This window comes from Pituophis catenifer, unplaced genomic scaffold (genome assembly GCF_029215685.1).
Source record: "Pituophis catenifer annectens isolate HBS135680 unplaced genomic scaffold, rPitCat1.0.hap2 SCAF_1, whole genome shotgun sequence".
NCBI classification, from domain to species: Eukaryota; Metazoa; Chordata; class Lepidosauria; order Squamata; family Colubridae; genus Pituophis; species Pituophis catenifer.
In genome coordinates this window covers 207,441,562-207,461,684 of record NW_027256881.1, presented here as the reverse complement: position 1 = coordinate 207,461,684, position 20,123 = coordinate 207,441,562, and the positions used below count along the sequence as shown (strand labels likewise).

Genomic DNA, 20,123 nt, shown 5'->3' with positions numbered 1-20,123 from the left:
GACAGATTATTTATGCTACTTCTGGCATTACTTATTTATTCGATTGGTCAAACCGTATGTTAGATGACAAGTTGGGGAGAAATAAAACTTTTCTTCATTTTCTCCCCACTACTTCCCACATCTCCCAGGTTTGCTCCAAATGATCTTTTGGAGGGGAACAGAAAATTGTAAGCAGATGCACAATTGGATACAGCTCAAAGATTTTCTTTTATACCTGTTAGGAATTAGCTGATAATGTCCACATTTAAACTTTATTATATCCAGTTTCTACATCTAAAATGGCTCTTATATTTCTTATCCTGTTGTATCAGTTCATAGGAACTTGTAGCATGAAACAAAAACTAAAGTTTTGTTGCTTAAGAGATCAGCTGCTCTTGCTGTGTTTTGGCGAAAAAAAAAATCTTACTTCTGATGCTAAGTTCCTACATGAGAACTTTTTGGGGCAAATTATTTTAATTTGGCCATTAATATTTCAATTCCCTTTAAGGGATCTTGCAGAACCAATACCAAATCATCTGCAAAATCCCTTAACTTAAAAGTTTCATTTTAAATCATTTCTCTCACAAAGCTTCCATCTTGTTCTTGTATCGCTACTTAGTATATGAAGAACCAAAATTAACTACAGGGGAGAAGTGGGCATCCCTGTCTTTTCTTTTTTGTATTTCATAGGATGTTGTTAGTTCTCCAGTAATAATTATTGGTCCTTTCTCTGAAGTATAGATCAATCTTACACATTTTATAAAATTCTCTCCAAAATTCCTATCTTCCAAAACTTGATGTTCTCTGTAAATATAGTGCCTTGAATTTTAAGAACTTGATGTGTTTCTATACCTCTGGACAGGAATCTAGATATCTGAATTATTGCAAAAAGAAAAAGGATTTAACTTTCAATACCCCCTTCCCTTTTCAAGTGAATCTATAGTGTTGTCTCTCAATTTAATATACAAATGGTAGTCTATATTCAGCATCCTAGAGTTATTAGGATATAGTGGGATAGAAATTCCATAGTAACTAAATAAATACATTTGATTAATCACATCAATGTGGGGCAAAATTGAGAAGTTGGATGGTGCCAGGTTTGTTTGATAGTTCATTTTTATTCCTTAATTAATTTGCTGTTAACCTTCTAGAAGCTGAAACACACTGAAAGTGATAAGCTGCAAGTGCAAATACAGGCTTACCTGGACAATGTCTTTGATGTGGGAGCTTTGCTTGAAGATGCTGAGACCAAGAATGCTGCCTTAGAAAGAGTTGAAGAATTGGAGGAAAATATATCTCATGTTAGTATCAGTTCTAATCCTTTGAAAATATTTATTATGGGGATACATGAAAAATGATGTAGATTATTTTCATTTGGGGAAATGTTTAGGGGTTTGTGGGTGGTTGGATGTGTGTGTGTGTGTGTGTGTGTGTGTAGATATATATAATAAGAACCATTGGCTGTCAACATTAGGCTGTGATTACAAATGTATGTTTATTATGCATTTGTTTTTTCTGATAAAACATTTTTGCTCACTTTGTGATAATTATTGCTTCCTTATTTTTTTTAAAGAATTGGAAAAAACTAAGTTGTAGAAAGTGCAATTTTACCTCAGGCTTCCACTTCATTTAAATGACAGTTTTCATCTAGTCCACTGCTGATGAAGAAAGCAATTTTTCAGGAGCGCATGGTTGAACTGCTAAATGTGGTTGTAGAAGTTATAATGATGATTGGAAGCCCTTTATTTGATAAAATTAGAAAAACAAGCATAGCATTGACCAGTATATTCCCATTATTATCAAAAAATAGCACTGCCTCAAATCCCAGTACTTGTGGAATAGACATGGAGGGCTTCTATTTCACCCAGACCGTAGGTCTTCATAGCCAGTGTGAAAGTAGGACTAGCAAAATATTTGATTCAGCATGTCTTTTATGTTCTTATTATGGTGGAATGGAAAAGGGGAAATATTTGGACATTCCTCATTTTCCCATTCTGCAATTTTACACCCATTAAAATTTAATATTACCCATTAAAATCTTGTTTCATATATTATATAAACTCTTCTTTTCTTACTAGGACAATGATTCAAATAGCTCTGGTGAATTCAGTTTTACAATCTCAGGTGCAGTCACTTGGAAGAATAATTGAACCATCAAAGCTGTTGTCATGTGACTTGTTTCCACTCCCCACTAATTGAATATAAATCCATAGTTGTAGAAAACATATGTCATAGTTTAAAAGTATGCACACAAATAACACAGTATGGTTTGCCCATTTGATTTTGTTCAGCAACAGAAATTAAACTGGAGTAGAATGGATGGATCTGAACTTTATTATTTGGTCTTGTGGAGACCAAGGTTGAAGGGCAAAGTGTGTGTGTGTGTGTGTGTGCACACACACACACATACGTGTATGTGCTCGGCAAATTGTTGAAGCATAACAGTTATGTGAATCTATTTCTATTCCAGCAAAATGAACCACACCAGTATGCATGCAGTGATATACACAAAGAAGCCACAGTAAACATTTGCTTCCCCTTGCCTGGAAGCTGTTACTGATTCCAAACAAGGCAGGATGCAGAAGCCAGCTCCAAACCACAGCTTCATATCCTGGCTTAGTTCCAAAAAATTGGCTATACATTATTTATTTAAGTATATAATTAAACTGTGGCCAGTCTTCTTCAGTTTGTGTCTGCAGTTGTCCAAAGAATGAGAAAAATGGCAATAGAGTGATTGCATTGAACACCACAGAATGAATCCATGAAAAATTAAATGGAGACCTTATAGTCTGTAGTATAATAAAAGAAAATCAATTTCTGTAATAAAGTTACATATTTTGCTCCATTCATGGTGTTCTCCTTATTACAGAATAAATGTAGCTGAAATGTAGCCCACATTAAGAAAGTTACTTTGAGTAATTGAGCCATTTATATCTTCCAGAGCACGAAATATCTTAAGATGGCTTTCAGACCCAAGAAAAATATTAATAAAAAACAATATCTTAAAAAAATATTTAAACTAGTTAACCAAAGAAGAGTAATCATATCTTTTCGCTGGCCTATGAGATTTTCTGGAAATTTGAACTAAGACAAAATTGTACCAAAGGTACAATCGTACTAAAGTGATGGCGGTGCATCTTCCCCAAAAATAGTAAAAGTGTGCCTGAGTATCACACTTACTCTGAATTTAGATTTATGTGTGTGATAAATCAGTATAAAGGGTGGTTAGAAGTGCTAAGAGTGATGTGTGTTGTTTTACCATCTAGAATGCAAAATCCTGACTTGTTTAAATTTGGCAGCAATACTTTTTTCCTAATAGACACATCAAATTTCAGGTGCTGTTTACATGTGTGGGATAATGTCTGTAATTCTGAAGGTCCTCATATCAAGGTGCATTGTGAGACTTTTCTTACCAACTAATCACTCATTTTAATAATATCTAGTTATCAGAAAAACTTCAAGACACAGAAAATGAAGCTATGGCAAAAATTGTGGAACTGGAAAAACAACTTATGCAAAGAAATAAAGAACTGGATGTCGTACGAGTAAGTTTCCTAAAAGTTCAGATGTTAATGTTTGATAACTTTTCAAACTTTGCTTCTAGATGCATCTTTGCATCCTCAGTTGCTTATAGTTGAATGTCATTCTACTTGCATTCTATAGAAGCTGTGTGTTTCCAAGTCACGTGTGTATTGTGCCATTAAAATCTAAATCTCTTTATTCCTTTGTCTAAACATATCTTATCTGCCATTTTGCAATTGCTGATATGTAGAAAGTATACATATGTCTGTGCCTTGCTGCATGATGGTAATTTATAACTCCAAGGAATATATAAAGCTTATTAGCAGCATGTTCCCCTTTGATCCGGCCACTTTGATGAAGTTTGAGGTTTTATTTTCAAAACAGGAAGCATTAAATTTAGAGTTCACATAAATCCCTTTGGATCTTAGCTCTGGGATATCGTCGACTGCATTTGCTTGCTTTCCAGATTCTAGATGGATACACTTAATTACAGAACATATTCGTATACTTTGTGTGTAGCCATATCTAAAAAAATGGGAGAAGAGGGGAAAATCATATACCCAACAGAAGTAAGGGCAGTTTCCTTTGATTCACTTAGCTAAATTAGTTTGCCAGGGAAGTTACCTGCATTTACTTCAGATGAATATGGTGTTCATTAACTTACATAGAAAGAAAACCATAATTACAATATGTTCCCAGGTGATGAGCTTATTGGAAATCTCATGTTCTCTTTTGACACTGCCCCTGTTTTTCAAATGAAATGAATTCTTTTTTTCTGGGGGTTCCTTCACAGGAAATATACAAAGATGCAAATACACAAGTCCACACGCTAAGAAAAATGGTCAAAGAAAAGGAGGAAGCCATTCAACGGCAGTCAACACTAGAGAAAAAGATCCATGAACTGGAAAAGCAAGGGTCCATTAAAATTCAGAAGAAAGGAGATGGGGACATTAACATCCTTCCTGTTGGGGTGTCACCAGCAGGATCAGAAGGTTCGGTTGGCATTTCTGGAGGGTCTACTGCCAACGCAGGGTCTCCAGTGCCACTTTCACCTCTGCCACTGATAGCAGCAGAATCAGAAACAGGTAAAATGGGCTGACTGAGAATTGAATTTGTTTCTTTATTTAGAGAATCTATGTGGTCACCCACTCACTTTCAGTTGCTGTGCAAAGGCCCACATTGCCAGAATTCCCACCTGCTGTAGTTGTGACTCCAGGAGGCTCCCCAGGCTGTGCACTGAGTCTGTTTGGGTCAATGCAACCCCATCCAGTTACTAAAAATGGCACAGTTCCTGAACCAGAGGGACCCCAAAACCAAGGTCATTGAGTTTTGTCAGGGTTCAGTTGAAGCCTCTTGTCCTCCATAGCCTTCAGGCACCAGGATAGAGTATCAACAGCAATGCTTAAAGTGCTAGAGGCAGAAAGATATAATTGAGTACCTTACTGATTATACCACACTCCATAGCAGTACATGGTTTCATCCAGTGGCTTCATGTTAATGTGGAAGAGGAGAGATTGGAATCCCACAAAGAAGGGGCTGAGGGCTGGATCTCTTCTCCGTTTTTACCACTGTCTGGTATAGACCATAGAGAAAGGAGAACTAGCACAATACAGTTATCACCCACCCCAATCCCCAGACCCGGCTTAGAAGGATACTGCGGTCAATGGATCAAAAAGAGTAGGAATGGATGTGTGCAAATTCCTGCCCATGCCAGAAATCATCTGAAAGCAAAGCCAATAACGTTTCCATCCCATACCCAAGGCTGAATCGTGACCGAAAGGGGTCCAGATAATCCACTTCAGAAGCCTCTGAAGCTCCTGCCTGGCTTCTCAAAACCTTTCCCTGAAATGGGAAGTTAGATACTTTGTGAAAATTTCCAGTACGGTAGGATTCAGCGAAGGTTTCTTGAGGTGGAGGTGAACCATTGCTTCCTTGAGGAGCAGAGGAACAGCCCCCTCTCTCAGTGAAATACTTAATGAAACGTTTCCAAATGCTGTGTATATTTTTCATTTCACAGTGCAAAATGGTCCCATGGCAGCACCAATGCCTCCACCACCGCCGCCGCCACCACCACCACCACCTCCTCCCCCTCCTCCCCCACCTCCTCTTCCTGGTCCAGCTGCAGAACCTGCACCACCTCTTCCTATCCCACCTCCACCATTAGCACCCCCACTTCCAGGAATGGCCTCTCCTACCGTTGTGTTCAACTCAGGATTAGCAGGTAAGAAGCAACAGAAAGCATGACATGTGAGGAAGGTTTTGAGGCTGAAGATGCAGTCTTATAGGGAAAGACATAGTGTCTAACCAGGGGCCCATGGGTCGTGGTCCTTGACAGCTACTAATGTGGCCCAACAATATCTTTAACCTTTATAACATGATTTTCTGCATTTATACAAAATATATATAATATATACGACCTAAGACAATTCCTCTTCACTCAATGAGGCCTGCTGTAAACCAAAAACTACTGCAAAGAAGTTACAAATCTTCTTTTCTCTCCTGTGCATCACAAGCAAGTCTTGTTGTCATGCACATGGCTCCATTTGAAGTCAGGAGGAAATGGAGAAAAAGTACATGTGAACTCTGACATATAGCGTAGTTCTCAAAAACTTTAATGCACCAGAAAAAAGAATTTCTTATTCAATTTCTGTCTGCTCAAACTGGAAAAATACGCTCACATATGCTATTAAGCTTAAGCAGGACTTTTTAAACATGCCCTAATACAGAGGTCCCCAACCTTTGGGTCCCAGGGACTGGTTCCATGAAGAGAGGTTTTTCTACAAAGCGGAGGGAGCATAGTTTTGCATGCTGCCTGCATTCCGTGGATGGGGCTTCACTTGTTTGCACAGACTGGTTTCTGGCATGCCGCGGACTGGTGCCGGCCCACGGATCAGGAGTTGGGAATCCCTGCCCTAATACAGTTCCATTTTACAAAATTTCAAAACTTACCTACAAAGGATATTTCTCTGATGATTATATTAGAACACTGCCCAATCCGTGTTCCAGGCTCAGTTTCAGAATACATAAATATTTCTGAATGTTATTAACATTTCAGAAGCTTTTCTGCTATCCATGATTATGCCAACACTGTTTTACCTATTACCGTCCATCCAAGTTATATTGTTGAATTGCCCTACCTGATTCAGGCTAGATAAATATTGTCTCTCCCTTGTCTTTTCTCACTTTGTCTTCTTAAGGAATGTTAGGGAGAGAGAGAAGGAGGGAAGGAGGAGGGACAGTATTGTAGTCAACTTGCAACACTCCCATTTTCCCCACATTGCTACTTCTATTAGTTATTTCAACAACAAAATCTATTATGGAGGAAAAAAAAACAGATTATCTGTGGAGTATGTTTGGTTTGAGAATGCTATCTATCCATTTTCCATTTTCTCTTCGGTATTACTAAAAAAATGTAATGGACGCTTACTTTATGATGATACAATACAACCACTTACATATTGATGATACAATAGATGAAGGGTATGCTAATTTCCCTGCCAGAAATTTAGTCCTCTAAAAGAAAATTGTGCATACATTGTCAGAATCAGCTGGATAATCTTTACATTTAAAGGTCGCTAACATATACAAAATGCTGCTAAACTGTGCACTTCAAAAATGATGCTGTTTGTGAATGGAGACAATCAAATGAGCAAATATAGATTGTACTGTATAGATTGGTGCCATGAAAGAACTATATTGAGAAAACTTTGGTATGCTTTCTCAATATATTTTGAAAATAAACAAACGATTTGTATCCTTTATTAGTTCTGTCTGTGCCATTTTCCTCTGAAAGAAAATTAAAGATTGCAGTAGGACCCAGTTCTGTTTTTTTTTTTTTTTTTTTTAAGACATGCAACTGACATGTTTTATTTTTTAGAGTTTTGTGATAGTCTTATGTAAAAAAAAATGTGTGCCTCTGCTCCATTGGGATATTAATTTGGCATCACTGGAACTTCAGCTAGCCAAATATATGTACTCTTAGTAAGTGCTTTCTCTTGGACTTTATCCAACATCTACACTTGTTCACCTTCTTGATAGTATATGTGCATTTTGCAATAGACATTCAGTTCCAGGTTCTGTCTGGGCAATTCTATTCACCTGATTCCAGTTTTTTCCCCCCCTCCCAGCTTGAAGCCATTGACTTAGTTTAATCGTTAGTCACAGTCCTCTCTTTAAATCTGATGACCAGCTACCCTGCCAATGCTGTATTGTCTTGCTATAATTAATACAGTTTCTTTATATCCAGTGTGACTTGGAAGAGACCGAAATATAACTCAGATTGGCCCATTGAAATCTATTCAGTCCCTGGGGCAAAAGCTCATTAATATGAAAAGAGCTCCAAGAATTCATAAATGTCGCTGCCTCTTTTTGGTGTAGATGAAACACTTGTATTTTTGAAAATGACACCTATTAAGAACTGTATTCAAAATATTTGAGTCTTCTGTTTTCCAAGGCCCATGGACAAAAGAGCATTGTTTAGGGTAGATATTGGTAGAAGGACCGGTTCACCTTCATTACTGTTATATTATTTAAGCTAAATGTTTTTAATAGCTAAACTGACAATGGAAAAAAGAGTGCATGGATGTCTTGCACTGCCTGTTTAGGTGACATCAGAAGTAGATTCTTGAGAGGCCCGTGCATCATTAGGGTAACGTAGCAAGAAAATACACTTTGCCCTAAACATGAGTGGATGGGTAAGGTGCTGGAGCCCTCCAAAAGTTACTTTAACTTCCATTAAACTCTGGCCAGATGGCTATTAGTCAAGAATGATGGGCTTGGTCTGATTCCCTATTTTTGCCTTACAGGTGAAGGTAGATTAAGTAAACACACACACACACACACACACACACACACACACACACACACACACACACCTTTAGCAACCATCTCTGAGCCACTTTTGTGGTATTAAAAAAACCCAAAGAGATGCCACAGGTTTGTAATTGTTAATTGGGTATAATGCATACTTAAATTTATGTTTTCTATGTTTTGTATTTCATTTTTTTATTTGCTTGTACTCCTGTTAGCCAGATTGCAAGGCAGGGAAAAATTAAACAACAATGAATAAAATTATTTCAAGGTAGAAAAATAGTTATACATGAAAACGTCCTTTCATAGTTTTGTTTAAGTAAAATAAATAAATAAATAACTGTCCTCTAATTTTGATTACTGTTAACTCTTTTCTTCTTTATTCCCTTTGCTTCACTTTAAGATGGGCCAATCAAGCTTTTCTGTAGGTTCCTTCTTGTTAAGTATTTTACCTTGTTTTCTAATACCTCTCTTTTCTGTCCTGTTACGCTTTGCGTGTGTGTGTATGTAATGTACATGCATGCACATATGTTGTAATTATGGATGTGCTCTGTTTCAGATAAAAAGCTAAAAAGGCAGTTCGGTGTGGGCACGTGTGATGCTCCTGTCAGCACCTCCTTATAAAAGCAGGGGTTTCCGCTGGGCTTACACAGTAGCAGTGCAATTCCAAAAAAGCACATATCTGAGTTAAGGGTCACAAACTGAGCATTAACACTCACTCCAAAGCACCTTGTCACATCCTTAAGGTACTTTCTTAGATCTGATATGCTACATAGCTATAGAGGAAGCCCAGGAAAACAGGCTGTTTATTTAAGGAGGTGGCAGTTGGAGCAGAAGGTGCGCAGAAATCATCTGAAATAATTTTTAGCTTCAGATCTGAAACTCAACATCCTTTGTGGGTATGCGTGTGATTTTGCCATTTTAAAAAACCACATTGTGGTGGGGTTTTTTGCCTTATCTAAAAGCATGAGATGGTCTGCATTATGTAAAATATTATCCATACTGTAAACTTCATAAAGCCATTATCTTCATGTTGTCTCGTGATCAAAACATATGTATATTTTCTTTGTGAAACAAACCATTACTGCAGGTTGTTTCCTTTACTGGCTTCTTTAACTTATTACTTTGTCTGCCCTCTATAGACATGATTGGTTTTGCATCTAATCTACACATAAAATTTAATATTATACAAATGCTATTTATGTCAGAGGTCTGTGGTGTAATAATATATACTAGAATTATGGATACATTCACTCTTCTATTATAAATAGACTAGAAATATTAATATGTTTATATAATGTTGACATGTTATGTACTATTATGAAGGATTTTTCTAAATTATTTTGCATATGCACATAATATAATTATCTTGGTATTCAAAGATCCCAGAATGAGTTATTGGCATCTCCACTTTAAATAGGTAGATTTTTTTGTTTTTCTTAAGGAGCCATTGCTATTAGGCAATCTATCTCATCTGGGTTAAGGGTATTTTGTTTTTATTCAATATGAAAGCCTTGAACCTAGAAACCATCACTTGGTCAAGTTTTATTTGTCTCATCGAAGAGGCATTAGCAGGGACTTTTCACTTTACAGTATTTGTAAGGTTGTAGAAACGAGTTTTGAAGAGCACACTCCATGGGAAAGTTAAGAATGCTGCCTTGGTAGATTTTCCTTTTCACAAGTGCTTACAGAGTGTTGTTATTTTCCTAACACCAACACTTAACTTGGTATTTAAGACCACTACAAATCCTGAAAATTATTAGTTCTTTCTTGGAATAAAATATCAATGGGTACACACACACACACACACACACACACACACACACACACACACACACCATAAAAGAGAAATCTTGAAGTGTTATGCCATAGAGTACAGACTCATACTCCTTCAGGGGAAAATACCTGAGTTAATCTTAGTGGATAGGTGAGGAAAACGCTGCCTTTAGTTGTTTCAGGTCTTACACACGTCCCCAGAATGTTAAAAAGATTACGTAGCTGTGTTCCACCATCCTCAAAAAGAATTGTGGCGAAAAACTAGAAACCCCTGACTCTGTGCCTGAGCTTGGTCCATTTTCCTATTCTTGCTGTCCCTGCATTTTCCCCAGAAATGGTGAAGGTGTGCCTGAATATCACACTCGCCCTACTTGAGTTTAGATTTGTGTGTGTGTGTGTGTGTGTGTGTGTGTGTGTGTGTGTGTGTGTGTGTGTGATAAATCAGTATGAAGAACGGTTAGAAGTACTGAGACTGATGCATGTTCTTTACACCATTTAGAATACAAAATCCTGGCTTGTTTAAATTTGGCAGCAATACTTTTTTCCTAATAGACACGTCAAATTTCAGGTACCGTTTACATGGGTGGGATAATGTATGTAATTCTGAAGGTCCCCGTTTCAAGGTTCATCTGAAAATACCTGAACTGGACATGTAAGTTCCTTCCTGTTTATAGAGATGGGAGGAATCCTACAATTACATTTCTATCTTTGCAAATGTGTGTCTTTAACACAATTAGTGTCATAATAGGCTTAAGTCATTATATGTCACATTTGCATAATGTGCTGCTCAATCATGGTAATTACATGTCTGAGTCTCTAATCAGTCTGAAAATGTCAATCCCTAGATTGTTCCCTAGAAAACAAGTAGTGTTTATATGTGGAGCTTATTCTTAAAACACCGGGGCAATCATGGTTTACAACTTCTAAATGCTTTGCAGCATCCCTTATCTCTTCCTATCAATCTTAATTTAGCCAAGACTATAAGCTTCAAATGCAGTGTCTGTAACTTTTAAATAAATGGATTATAATTCTTCCTCAGACAGTGAGATTAATCTCTCTCCCTCCCCCCCCCAAAGGCATTGTGCTTGGAGTTTTAATTTTAAGGGGGTCAGAATGAGAATGGACTAAAATTACATGGCCAGGAAATCATGAGGTATTATATATACTTTGCAGTGATTAAGGTATTTGTGCATTCTAATATGCAACCTTGTGCATGTCTAATTAGAAGTAAGTTCTCTTGAATTTATCGGGATTTATTTTTAGGTAAAAGTGGGCATTAGATTGCGGTTCATGACAGCTAGTAGGAAAAAAAGTATGCAATTATTTTTTTGTATGCTTGTTGCCAAATTTTGATATGAATTATCATATCAGAAGTCAGTTTCTGACTTGAAATCTTTCTACCTGCGTTTTTTTTAAATTTTCCAAGAGTGTCTAATCATAATGGATACTTAGTATATATTTTATTTAATGTTGGCTAGATGTTTTTCAATGTTTTCAATGTAATAACTGTAATGATTAGGACTTCTGAAATGTGTAATTGCACTGTTCTCTTCTTTTAAGCTGTGAAAATCAAGAAGCCAATTAAGACGAAGTTCCGCATGCCAGTTTTTAACTGGGTGGCTCTGAAACCCAACCAGATTAATGGGACCGTCTTCAATGAAATTGATGATGAAAGGATCTTGGAGGTATGAGCCTTGAACATTGTGATTTTGAATATCTAGAGGAGAGGGGCTCCAGGAGGATTAATAGGAATGATTGCCTCCTGATGAAGTGGAATGATTTTGATTTGCTATTGCACATTTTGCAGATTTTAAAGTTTCATTGTTATCTAAAGAAAATACCCGATTTGATGAACTGACTTTAAATTTATGTTCTTCTGTCCACATCTGCATCTTTACCCCTACTTGTTTGGATACTTGGCTGTTTTTCTTTTGGTCTAGTTCCGTGTTGGCGAACCTATGGCATGCGTGCTGGAAGTGGCACACAGAGCCCCATCGCCCAGTACACGTGGTGTTGCCCATTCTTATTCCGGGTTTCCAGGGCACGCATGCGCACCAGCCAGCTAGTCTGCTGGTTACTGGTGCGCATGCAGGTGCGATGATCAGCTGGCCTTAATGTCTTAGTGCGCGTGCGCACCGGCCATGCCATCATTGCCCACATGCAACCCCGGGACTCCGCCCTTTGCCAGCCAGGAGCACTGCCGCCAGTCGCTCCTGTGCACCCAGCGGTCTGCCTGCCTCGTCATCACCACCATGAGGAAAGGCCCGAAGTTGCGCTGCCTGGGATCAACGTGGGCTGCCTCAGGGGGAGGCCAGGTATGGCTGGTTGGATGCTGCCCAGAGCTGAGCTCAAGGCTGGCAGGAGTAGGAACGTTGCCTCTTAGCCGGCTCGAACTGTCTGCTGCCACAGCCTGCCGCCATCCCCTCTCCCCTGCCAGCTGCTCCTGCCACTGCCAGGGAAGCGGCTGTGCGAGAACCTCTGCCGCCAAGGGTGAGTGGGCGGTGGTGGCAAGGATGAGTGGTCTGGGGCTTCCCTCTCTCCCCGCCCGAGCAGGCTTCTGGCATAGCCCCAGGCCTCTAGAGAGAGGGAAACCCCGGCCTGCTGCCACCCCCCCCTCCTTTGCCCCCAGCAAGAGCGGTTCTCATGCTGCCGCTTCTCCGGCAGCACCAGGAGCAACTGCCGGGGCAGAGAGGGTGGGGACAGGCTGTGGTGGCAGGCCATTCTCGCCGTGTAACAGACAGGTTGCTCCTGGAGCAGGCAGGAGAAGGAGAAGCCACCAGCAGGGAAGCGAGTTGCCCCAGGAGGAGTGGAGGAGAGCGCAACTCCTCACTCATGGAGATCCACCAGCAGGGAAGTGGTCGTGGAAAGCGGTAAGAAATGTGCGAGCCAGGAAGCGGTCATGCTCCCTGGCAGGAGAGGGTTGCATGTTCACTCTAGCAAAGGTTTCTTACCGCTTTCCGCAACCACTTCCCCGCTGGTGGATCTCCATGAGTGAGGAGCTGCGCTCTCCTCCAGTCCTCCTGGGGCAGCTTGCCTCCCTGCTGGTGGCTTCTCCTTCTCCTGCCTGCTCCAGGAGCAGCCTATCTGTTACCCGGTGAGAACGGCCTGCCACCACAGCCTGCCCCCGCCCTCTCTGCCCTGGCAGTTGCTCCTGGTGTTGCCGGAGAAGCGGCAGCACGAGAACCGCTCTTGCTGGGGGCAAGGGGGGTGGCGGCGGTAGGAGCGGCAGGCCAGGGCTTCCCTCCCTCCCTCTCCCCGGAGGCCTGGGGCTATACCAGAAATCTGCTCGGGCGGGGAGAAAGGGACGCCCCGGACTGCCCTCAGAATAATGACTTTCCAGGCCCAAAACAGGGCTGGAGGAGGGGCGAAGTGCATGTGCAGGGCGCGCATGTGCAATGTGGGCCGCATGCATGGGGGATCGTGTGCACATGCGCATGTGGGAGGGTTTGCATTGCATTATGGGTGCTGGCACATACGCGAGCTGTTGCATGCGCACATACACACTTCCAGCACGCCACGAGGAAAAGGTTCGCCAACACTGGTCTAGTTAGTGTTAGGTTTGTTTCTAACTGAACACTTGGAGCCAGCTTTCGGTTTTTTTGCTTCAGAAGTCATCTTTGTTTTCTCCTGTGATGCAGAAGTGTGAGCTAAATTCACATGACCAGTGATAAGTGTATTTGATGAGGAATTGAGAGTCTTGGTGGTTTTACTTTGAATTGTATAGATGTTCTTATAATTGGCCCCTTTTGCTTTTTACAGATGCATTTTATAAGATTTTTGTTTCCCAGGTTGTCCTTTCTTTTAAAAAAATGTCTCTTTTAGGATTTAAACGTGGATGAATTTGAAGAAATATTCAAGACAAAAGCCCAAGGGCCAGCTATCGACCTTTCTTCAAGCAAGCAAATAACTCAGAAAGGGTCAAACAAAGTTACGCTTCTGGAGGCAAATAGAGCTAAAAATCTTGCTATCACCTTAAGAAAAGCTGGAAAAACTGCCGATGAAATATGTAAAGCTATTCAAGCGTAAGTGAAAAGATTTTATACACAATTTTAAATATATGAACTGCCAAGCAGCATTTGTGCAACTAGAATAGATACAAGAAGGTTTGCTTGTTTTATATTCCATAGGTTAGTGGCTGTTGCTTGGGGTTTTTTTACACTAAAGTTCAAGTCTGCACACACTGTTTGTGGATTCAGTTCCTTAAAGTCCTTGGGATACACTTACATGTTAAGCTGCAGAGAGCCAATATACATATGCCACAAAAGCAGGAAGAAAACTGACCTGTTTTACTATAATATACAATTGGTATTTTTTGTTTTGTTTTGAAGAACATCATATGGATTCATCTATAAAGCTTGTCATGCGAAATTTCCATTCTTAGCGGCAAGTTAAATACCAATTTGAAAGAAATATGGTAGCTATTAAGGAAATGAAAAGATTGTAGTTCTTTGCATATTATTTGAATGTAGTCCAAGTATCTTGAACAAATGTACACTGGCATTGTGCATATGTGATTCATTATTACTGTGCATAGGTTGCATCTTCAAATGTTCAGCTGGCTCAGCTGGCTACCAATTAGTGATTAAATGGTCCATTATTGTATCTGAATGTCAGTTGCAAATCATACTTCAGCACAATGCTTATCTTAAGAGCCATTTATGAGCTTAGCTTAAAGAATTTCTTTGCAGTCTTTCCAGGAATGTGGAATTTAGCCAAATCTCTTTCCAGAAAACACTTCTATAGTCCAGTTTACCACATATAAGTTTTACAAATATTTCAAAGGGAAATATTTGTGAAATGTGGGGACTCACAATAACTTCAGTAATTTGAAAAGTTGATGAAAACTGTGTGGTTATGTTGTACCCTCAGGCAAAATATTTAAAGATGTACTTCTGTTGTTCATTTTGTGGAACTTAAGTGGTATTGCATTGTGTTGTATTGTCAGATTTGATTTGAAGACGCTGCCGGTAGATTTTGTTGAATGCCTGATGAGATTCTTGCCAACGGAAAATGAAGTGAAAGTGTTGCGGCTTTATGAGCGGGAAAGGAAGCCCTTTGAGAATCTGTCAGATGAGGATCGATTTATGATGCAGTTCAGCAAAATAGAAAGGCTGATGCAGAAAATGACCATCATGGCATTTGTTGGCAACTTTACTGAAAGCATACAGATGCTCACACCGGTGAGTGAGATGTGGATCAGAGCTCTGTTTTACAAAGGGAAAGGACTACAACTTAATTCTCAGAGTTAGGCTTACAGGTAATCCTCGTTTAGTGACCACAATTGGGTCCAGCACTCAATCATGAAGCGAAACAGACACATAATGAAACATCACAATTTTACATTCATATTTCAGCTTTCCTTGGCTTTATAGACCTGCAAAGGTTGCAAATGCAGGGACTCATCATATAATTTCATTTTTTGATAAACATTGTAACTGTGAACACCCGCTGTGTGACACAGTTGCTAAACAAGAACTACCCATACATTTGTTAGCATATTTTTTTGAGCAGGTAGTCTAGAATACGCTTATTGGAGATGGTCTGATATCATTTCCTGCTTTCCTGCTTTCCTGCTCATCGCTAGCCACTCTTAGCCACAAAAATTAGGAGCCTGGATAACTTAACAGACTAAAAGCCTGTTATTAACATTCAGCTGTCTGCTATTATTGCAAGTTCGAATCTCCCCAGGCTCAAGGTTGACTCAGCCTTCCATCCTTTCTAAGGTAGGTAAATTGAGGACCCAGTTTGTGGGGGCAATAAGCTGACTTTGTATAAAATATACAAAAGTATGAAGGCTATTGCTTAACGCATTGTAAGCCGCCCTGAGTCTCCGGAGAAGGGCAGCATATAAATCTAATAAAAAAAATATATAGCTGCATTCAGACAATTGCGTTAGGTATCACTACTTACATCAGATACATCAGATCCTGGGACATGTGATATGTGTACATGATGAACTAGGAAAACTAGCTATGCTTAGAAATTTTGAGAGAAGATGGAGGAGGAAACAACACCTAAGAAGCATGGATGGTTTGAAAAAGATTACAGAGACTGTGCTTGGAAGAGCTACAATCTTTACTAGCAATATATCAAGTCAGCAGACATTTTTCAGTGAAGTTACTATGCAGTCCAACTTGATTGCGCCTAACTAATGGTTGCTTGATTGGATACGGTTTCTTGTGTGAGAGGTTCTACAGTATTTGCATTGTGTGATTCCTGCCCTTTCTTGCTAAAGTCTTGAAAGTTGGAACAAGAATGGACAAGAAGAAATATAAGGAAGAAGAAAAGAAAACATACGGGATCTTGAACATATTGCTTAACTCTACCTTGAAAAGTGGCTTACTTGAAATGCATTCCCTGTTGAAATCTCCAAGTGTTCTATTTTAATTTGCACTTGCTGCGTTTTTAAGGATGTTCACCCTATTTCCTGTTTTTGCCTTTAGCAATTGCATGCAATCATTGCAGCATCTGTCTCCATAAAGTCTTCTCAGAAACTCAAAAAAATCTTAGAGGTAAGAAACCCTAATTTTTGCTGCTGTCTTTTGAGCTTTATATTTGTGTTTCATTTCAAGTAGCAAATTTCAACTTTAGCTGATAATTATTTTTTTTCCATCTCTTATGATACCTATAGATAATCTTGGCTCTGGGCAACTATATGAATAGCAGTAAACGAGGAGCTGTCTATGGATTTAAACTTCAAAGTTTAGATCTGGTAAGTAAGGGCCTTTACTTACCTACAAAAATCCCCATTCATTCACCCAGTTTATATCATAGGAGGGGAAAACTGACATTTGTCTAAAAGCCATCAGGAATGGTATCAAACTAAAGTCATTTACATGCAAGTAAATGTGCCCAATATGGATATATTTTTGGATATATTTTCCGGTATAAAAATTCTGTAAAAAGGAATGATAGAATTTAAAAAGTTAACTTCATCTTCTGGACACGTTACAATTTTTTTAAATTAAAACCCCAAAATAACCATGTTCTAAGAAGTATATAACTAATAAGAAATCATCCCTATGAGGTTGGTTGGGCCATTCATTAAAAGAGAACCAAAAATAAGCAGAATATCCTTGTATCTTTCATTGTTCATTATACTCATTGTTTGAATTTGTTCTGATTTTAATTTCCAAGAAATATGAGTGATGGTTATAATAAAAACAGACAAATCTGAACAAGCTAAGTTTGGTTAATCCTTCTACATGCTGGCTTCCATTTAAACTCAATTTCTTGTTTTGAAAATATTTTTAATATAACATATTTAGTTGGACAGTGTTTCAACAGATTGATTAATTAATTCCCTCAAGGCAATGCTATAGGGTGTTGCACGCCAAAACAATCACACACAAATATAGTTTTTTTCCCTATGCTATCACTCTGCTAAACAACTAATTCCCACAACACTGTCTATACTCTAGGATGTCAACCACCTAGTAGGGCTGTATTACCTATTATCCTTCTCATCTTTTCCTCTTCCTTTTGCCTATTTCCTTAGCTTCTTATAACTATAACTTTGTTGTTTGTATGTTATGATTTATGTTGATTATCTTTATTTAGTATCCTATTACGATTTATGTTGTTTGCTTATTTAGTATCCTATGATTATTGCTGACTTTGTATCTTATGATTTATGATGATTATATTTTATGATTATGATCATGATTTATTTCTTGTTGCTTGCTTGAACACTGAGAGCTTATGCACCGGAGACACATTCCTTGTGTGTCCAATCACACTTGGCCAATAAAGAATTCTATCAATTCTATTAAAAAATTGTCAGAAGCTGTTTTCCTTAGAATTCTGTTTTGCCTAAAACAGGTAGACAGTGACTTGAGCCATATGTTAAGGTACTTGAGGATCTCTCATAGAAGAGAAAACTTCCAGTAGTTGCAAAGGCAATTGTAGGATGGAGTACAGAAGTATCAGCAAGAGGAGTAATTACTTCCAATCCGTCTTGGTTTTTAACTAGCTAAGTTCATGGCAAGAAGGTTCTCACTTATATCATCATCCTGGTTGGAATCTATAGTTGTCAGGAAAGTCCTCAGTTCCCTGATCCTCTTGGAGTGGTTTTGAAAAAAGTGATAATTTGCTGCTAGAGAGCAGACAAGATGGAGAATTTTTTTTCCCAGAAATCTGTGATTTTATCTTAGAATTTTATGATTATTGCATTATTAACATTCCTCTTTTTTGCTTTGTTTCAGTTGTTAGATACAAAATCAACAGACAGAAAACAAACTCTATTGCACTATATATCCAATGTTGTAAAGGAGAAATACCAGCAGGTTTGCCTTTTTTACAATGAACTTCACTATGTAGAGAAAGCTGCTGCAGGTAATATGGCCATTTGTTACTTATTAAGTGTGGGAAATAGTTTTAGATTTATTGTATACCTGTCTTAATGCAATGATAACTCATAAGAAGGGAGCCTCTGGTGAAGCTATTAGCTTGGGAGCTACGCAAGTTTGTAAAAGGCAGATGGACTCTTAAGAAGAAGGTTTGAGCATGGGAGATCACAAAGTCATCCTGATTTTAAAATTAATTCTTTCTGTTCTTAGCAATTATTCTTCTATTCTAAGCTGAGCTTGTCGATCAAAAGATTGGCAGTTCAGCAGTTCAAATCCCTACTGCCAAGTAACGGGGTGAGCTTCCATTACTTGCCCCAGCTTCTGTCAACCTAGCAATTAGAAAGCATGTAAAAAATGCAAGTAGAAAAATAGGGGCCATCTTTGGTGGGAAGGTAACAGCATTCCGTGCACCTTTAGCGTTTAGTCATGCCGGCCACATGACCACGGAGACGTCTTTGGACAGCGCTGGCTCTTCGGCTTTGAAACGGAGATGAGCACCGCCCCCTAGAGTCAGGAACAACTAGCACTTATGTGCAAGATGAACCTTTACCTTTACTTTATTCTTAGCAATAAGACCACCTTCTTAGTTTCACTGCAAGATCTATTTCTTTATAACATAGAAGCATATTTAGCAGGTGCATCCACCAGACTCTGTGACCTACTAGCAATTAATTCCCACCCCCAATTGCTTTTGGATGCCTTTTATTCATATTCATCTAAATTTGTTTTAAATCTGGAAATCAATTGAGATATCCTGTATATGCTAAAATTTAATAGTTCTGTCAGAAATTAATCATTAAAAGTAATGTCATTCTAATAAAGGAGAATATTTGTAACTCAGGGTGAAAATGAGGGGTCCTTAATGCTCTCTGAGCTTGGTGGTTTTCTTGAAGATGTTTCATTACCTAAACTAGGTAATATCATCAATGCTAGATGACTACCACTTAGGATGTTTCCTAATTTTGGGTTATGAAATGTTTGCAAGAAAACAACCAAGCTCCAGATCCAAGGATCCCTAATAATGTCATTTATAAGTAATATAATATTGTATCTTCCATTCAAATATTTTAATCCTCATCTACTCTTTAAAACTCATTATATGGCCTCTGCACTGCCGTTCCAAAAGCCAATGTAGATGAATGAGATTTGTACACTCCTGATTTACAAATGCTTTTGCTGGTAAATTGGCCATGCTTTCTCATAATTCTGAATGTATGTCACTCCAACACCCAACTATATATCCCAGCAAAAGTCTGCCCCATAAGAGCTTATTTCATCACTGTTAGGTGAAAATATGTGCCGTCACAATGCTTGGACAAAAAAACTTTACTTGGGCAGAAGTTGAGGAAAAACTGCTCTGCTCTGAGCTCTGCTGGTACAGAGGCTCAGAAATATACTTCTTATAGGGTATTTCTGTTTTTTATGTCATTTGGCATCACCTTGCCCACTGCCTCTTTGGCTCTTGTGATTTTCTGTTTGAACATATATAATACTTTGAATGCAGTTGATCCTTCATTATTTTAGTAGTGATAATGTTATAGTATAAGTTATATTTATGGTACATCTCTTATGAAACATGCTTATCTTAAGCAGGTAAATTTGCATGCCTTACTGTATAAAATTCCTTATTGGATTTTAGACGCTATCTGAATTAGAGGCATGTGCTCTCTAATGTAACCTATTGTGTTT

General features: G+C 38.7%; 1 protein-coding gene across 2 annotated transcripts in view; it reads left to right on the top strand.

The window, feature by feature from the left end:
* FMNL2 (formin like 2) overlaps positions 1-20,123 on the top strand; it is a 207,657-nt gene that overhangs the window by 173,879 nt on the left and 13,655 nt on the right. For both annotated transcript variants that reach the window (XM_070942256.1, XM_070942173.1), the window contains exons 12-21: positions 1,131-1,280; positions 3,423-3,524; positions 4,295-4,586; positions 5,519-5,722; positions 11,647-11,771; positions 13,909-14,108; positions 15,032-15,266; positions 16,530-16,598; positions 16,718-16,798; positions 18,291-18,420. In XM_070942256.1, coding sequence (XP_070798357.1) covers positions 1,131-1,280; positions 3,423-3,524; positions 4,295-4,586; positions 5,519-5,722; positions 11,647-11,771; positions 13,909-14,108; positions 15,032-15,266; positions 16,530-16,598; positions 16,718-16,798; positions 18,291-18,420 — 1,588 coding nt within the window. The remainder of the gene's footprint in view (positions 1-1,130; positions 1,281-3,422; positions 3,525-4,294; positions 4,587-5,518; positions 5,723-11,646; positions 11,772-13,908; positions 14,109-15,031; positions 15,267-16,529; positions 16,599-16,717; positions 16,799-18,290; positions 18,421-20,123) is intronic.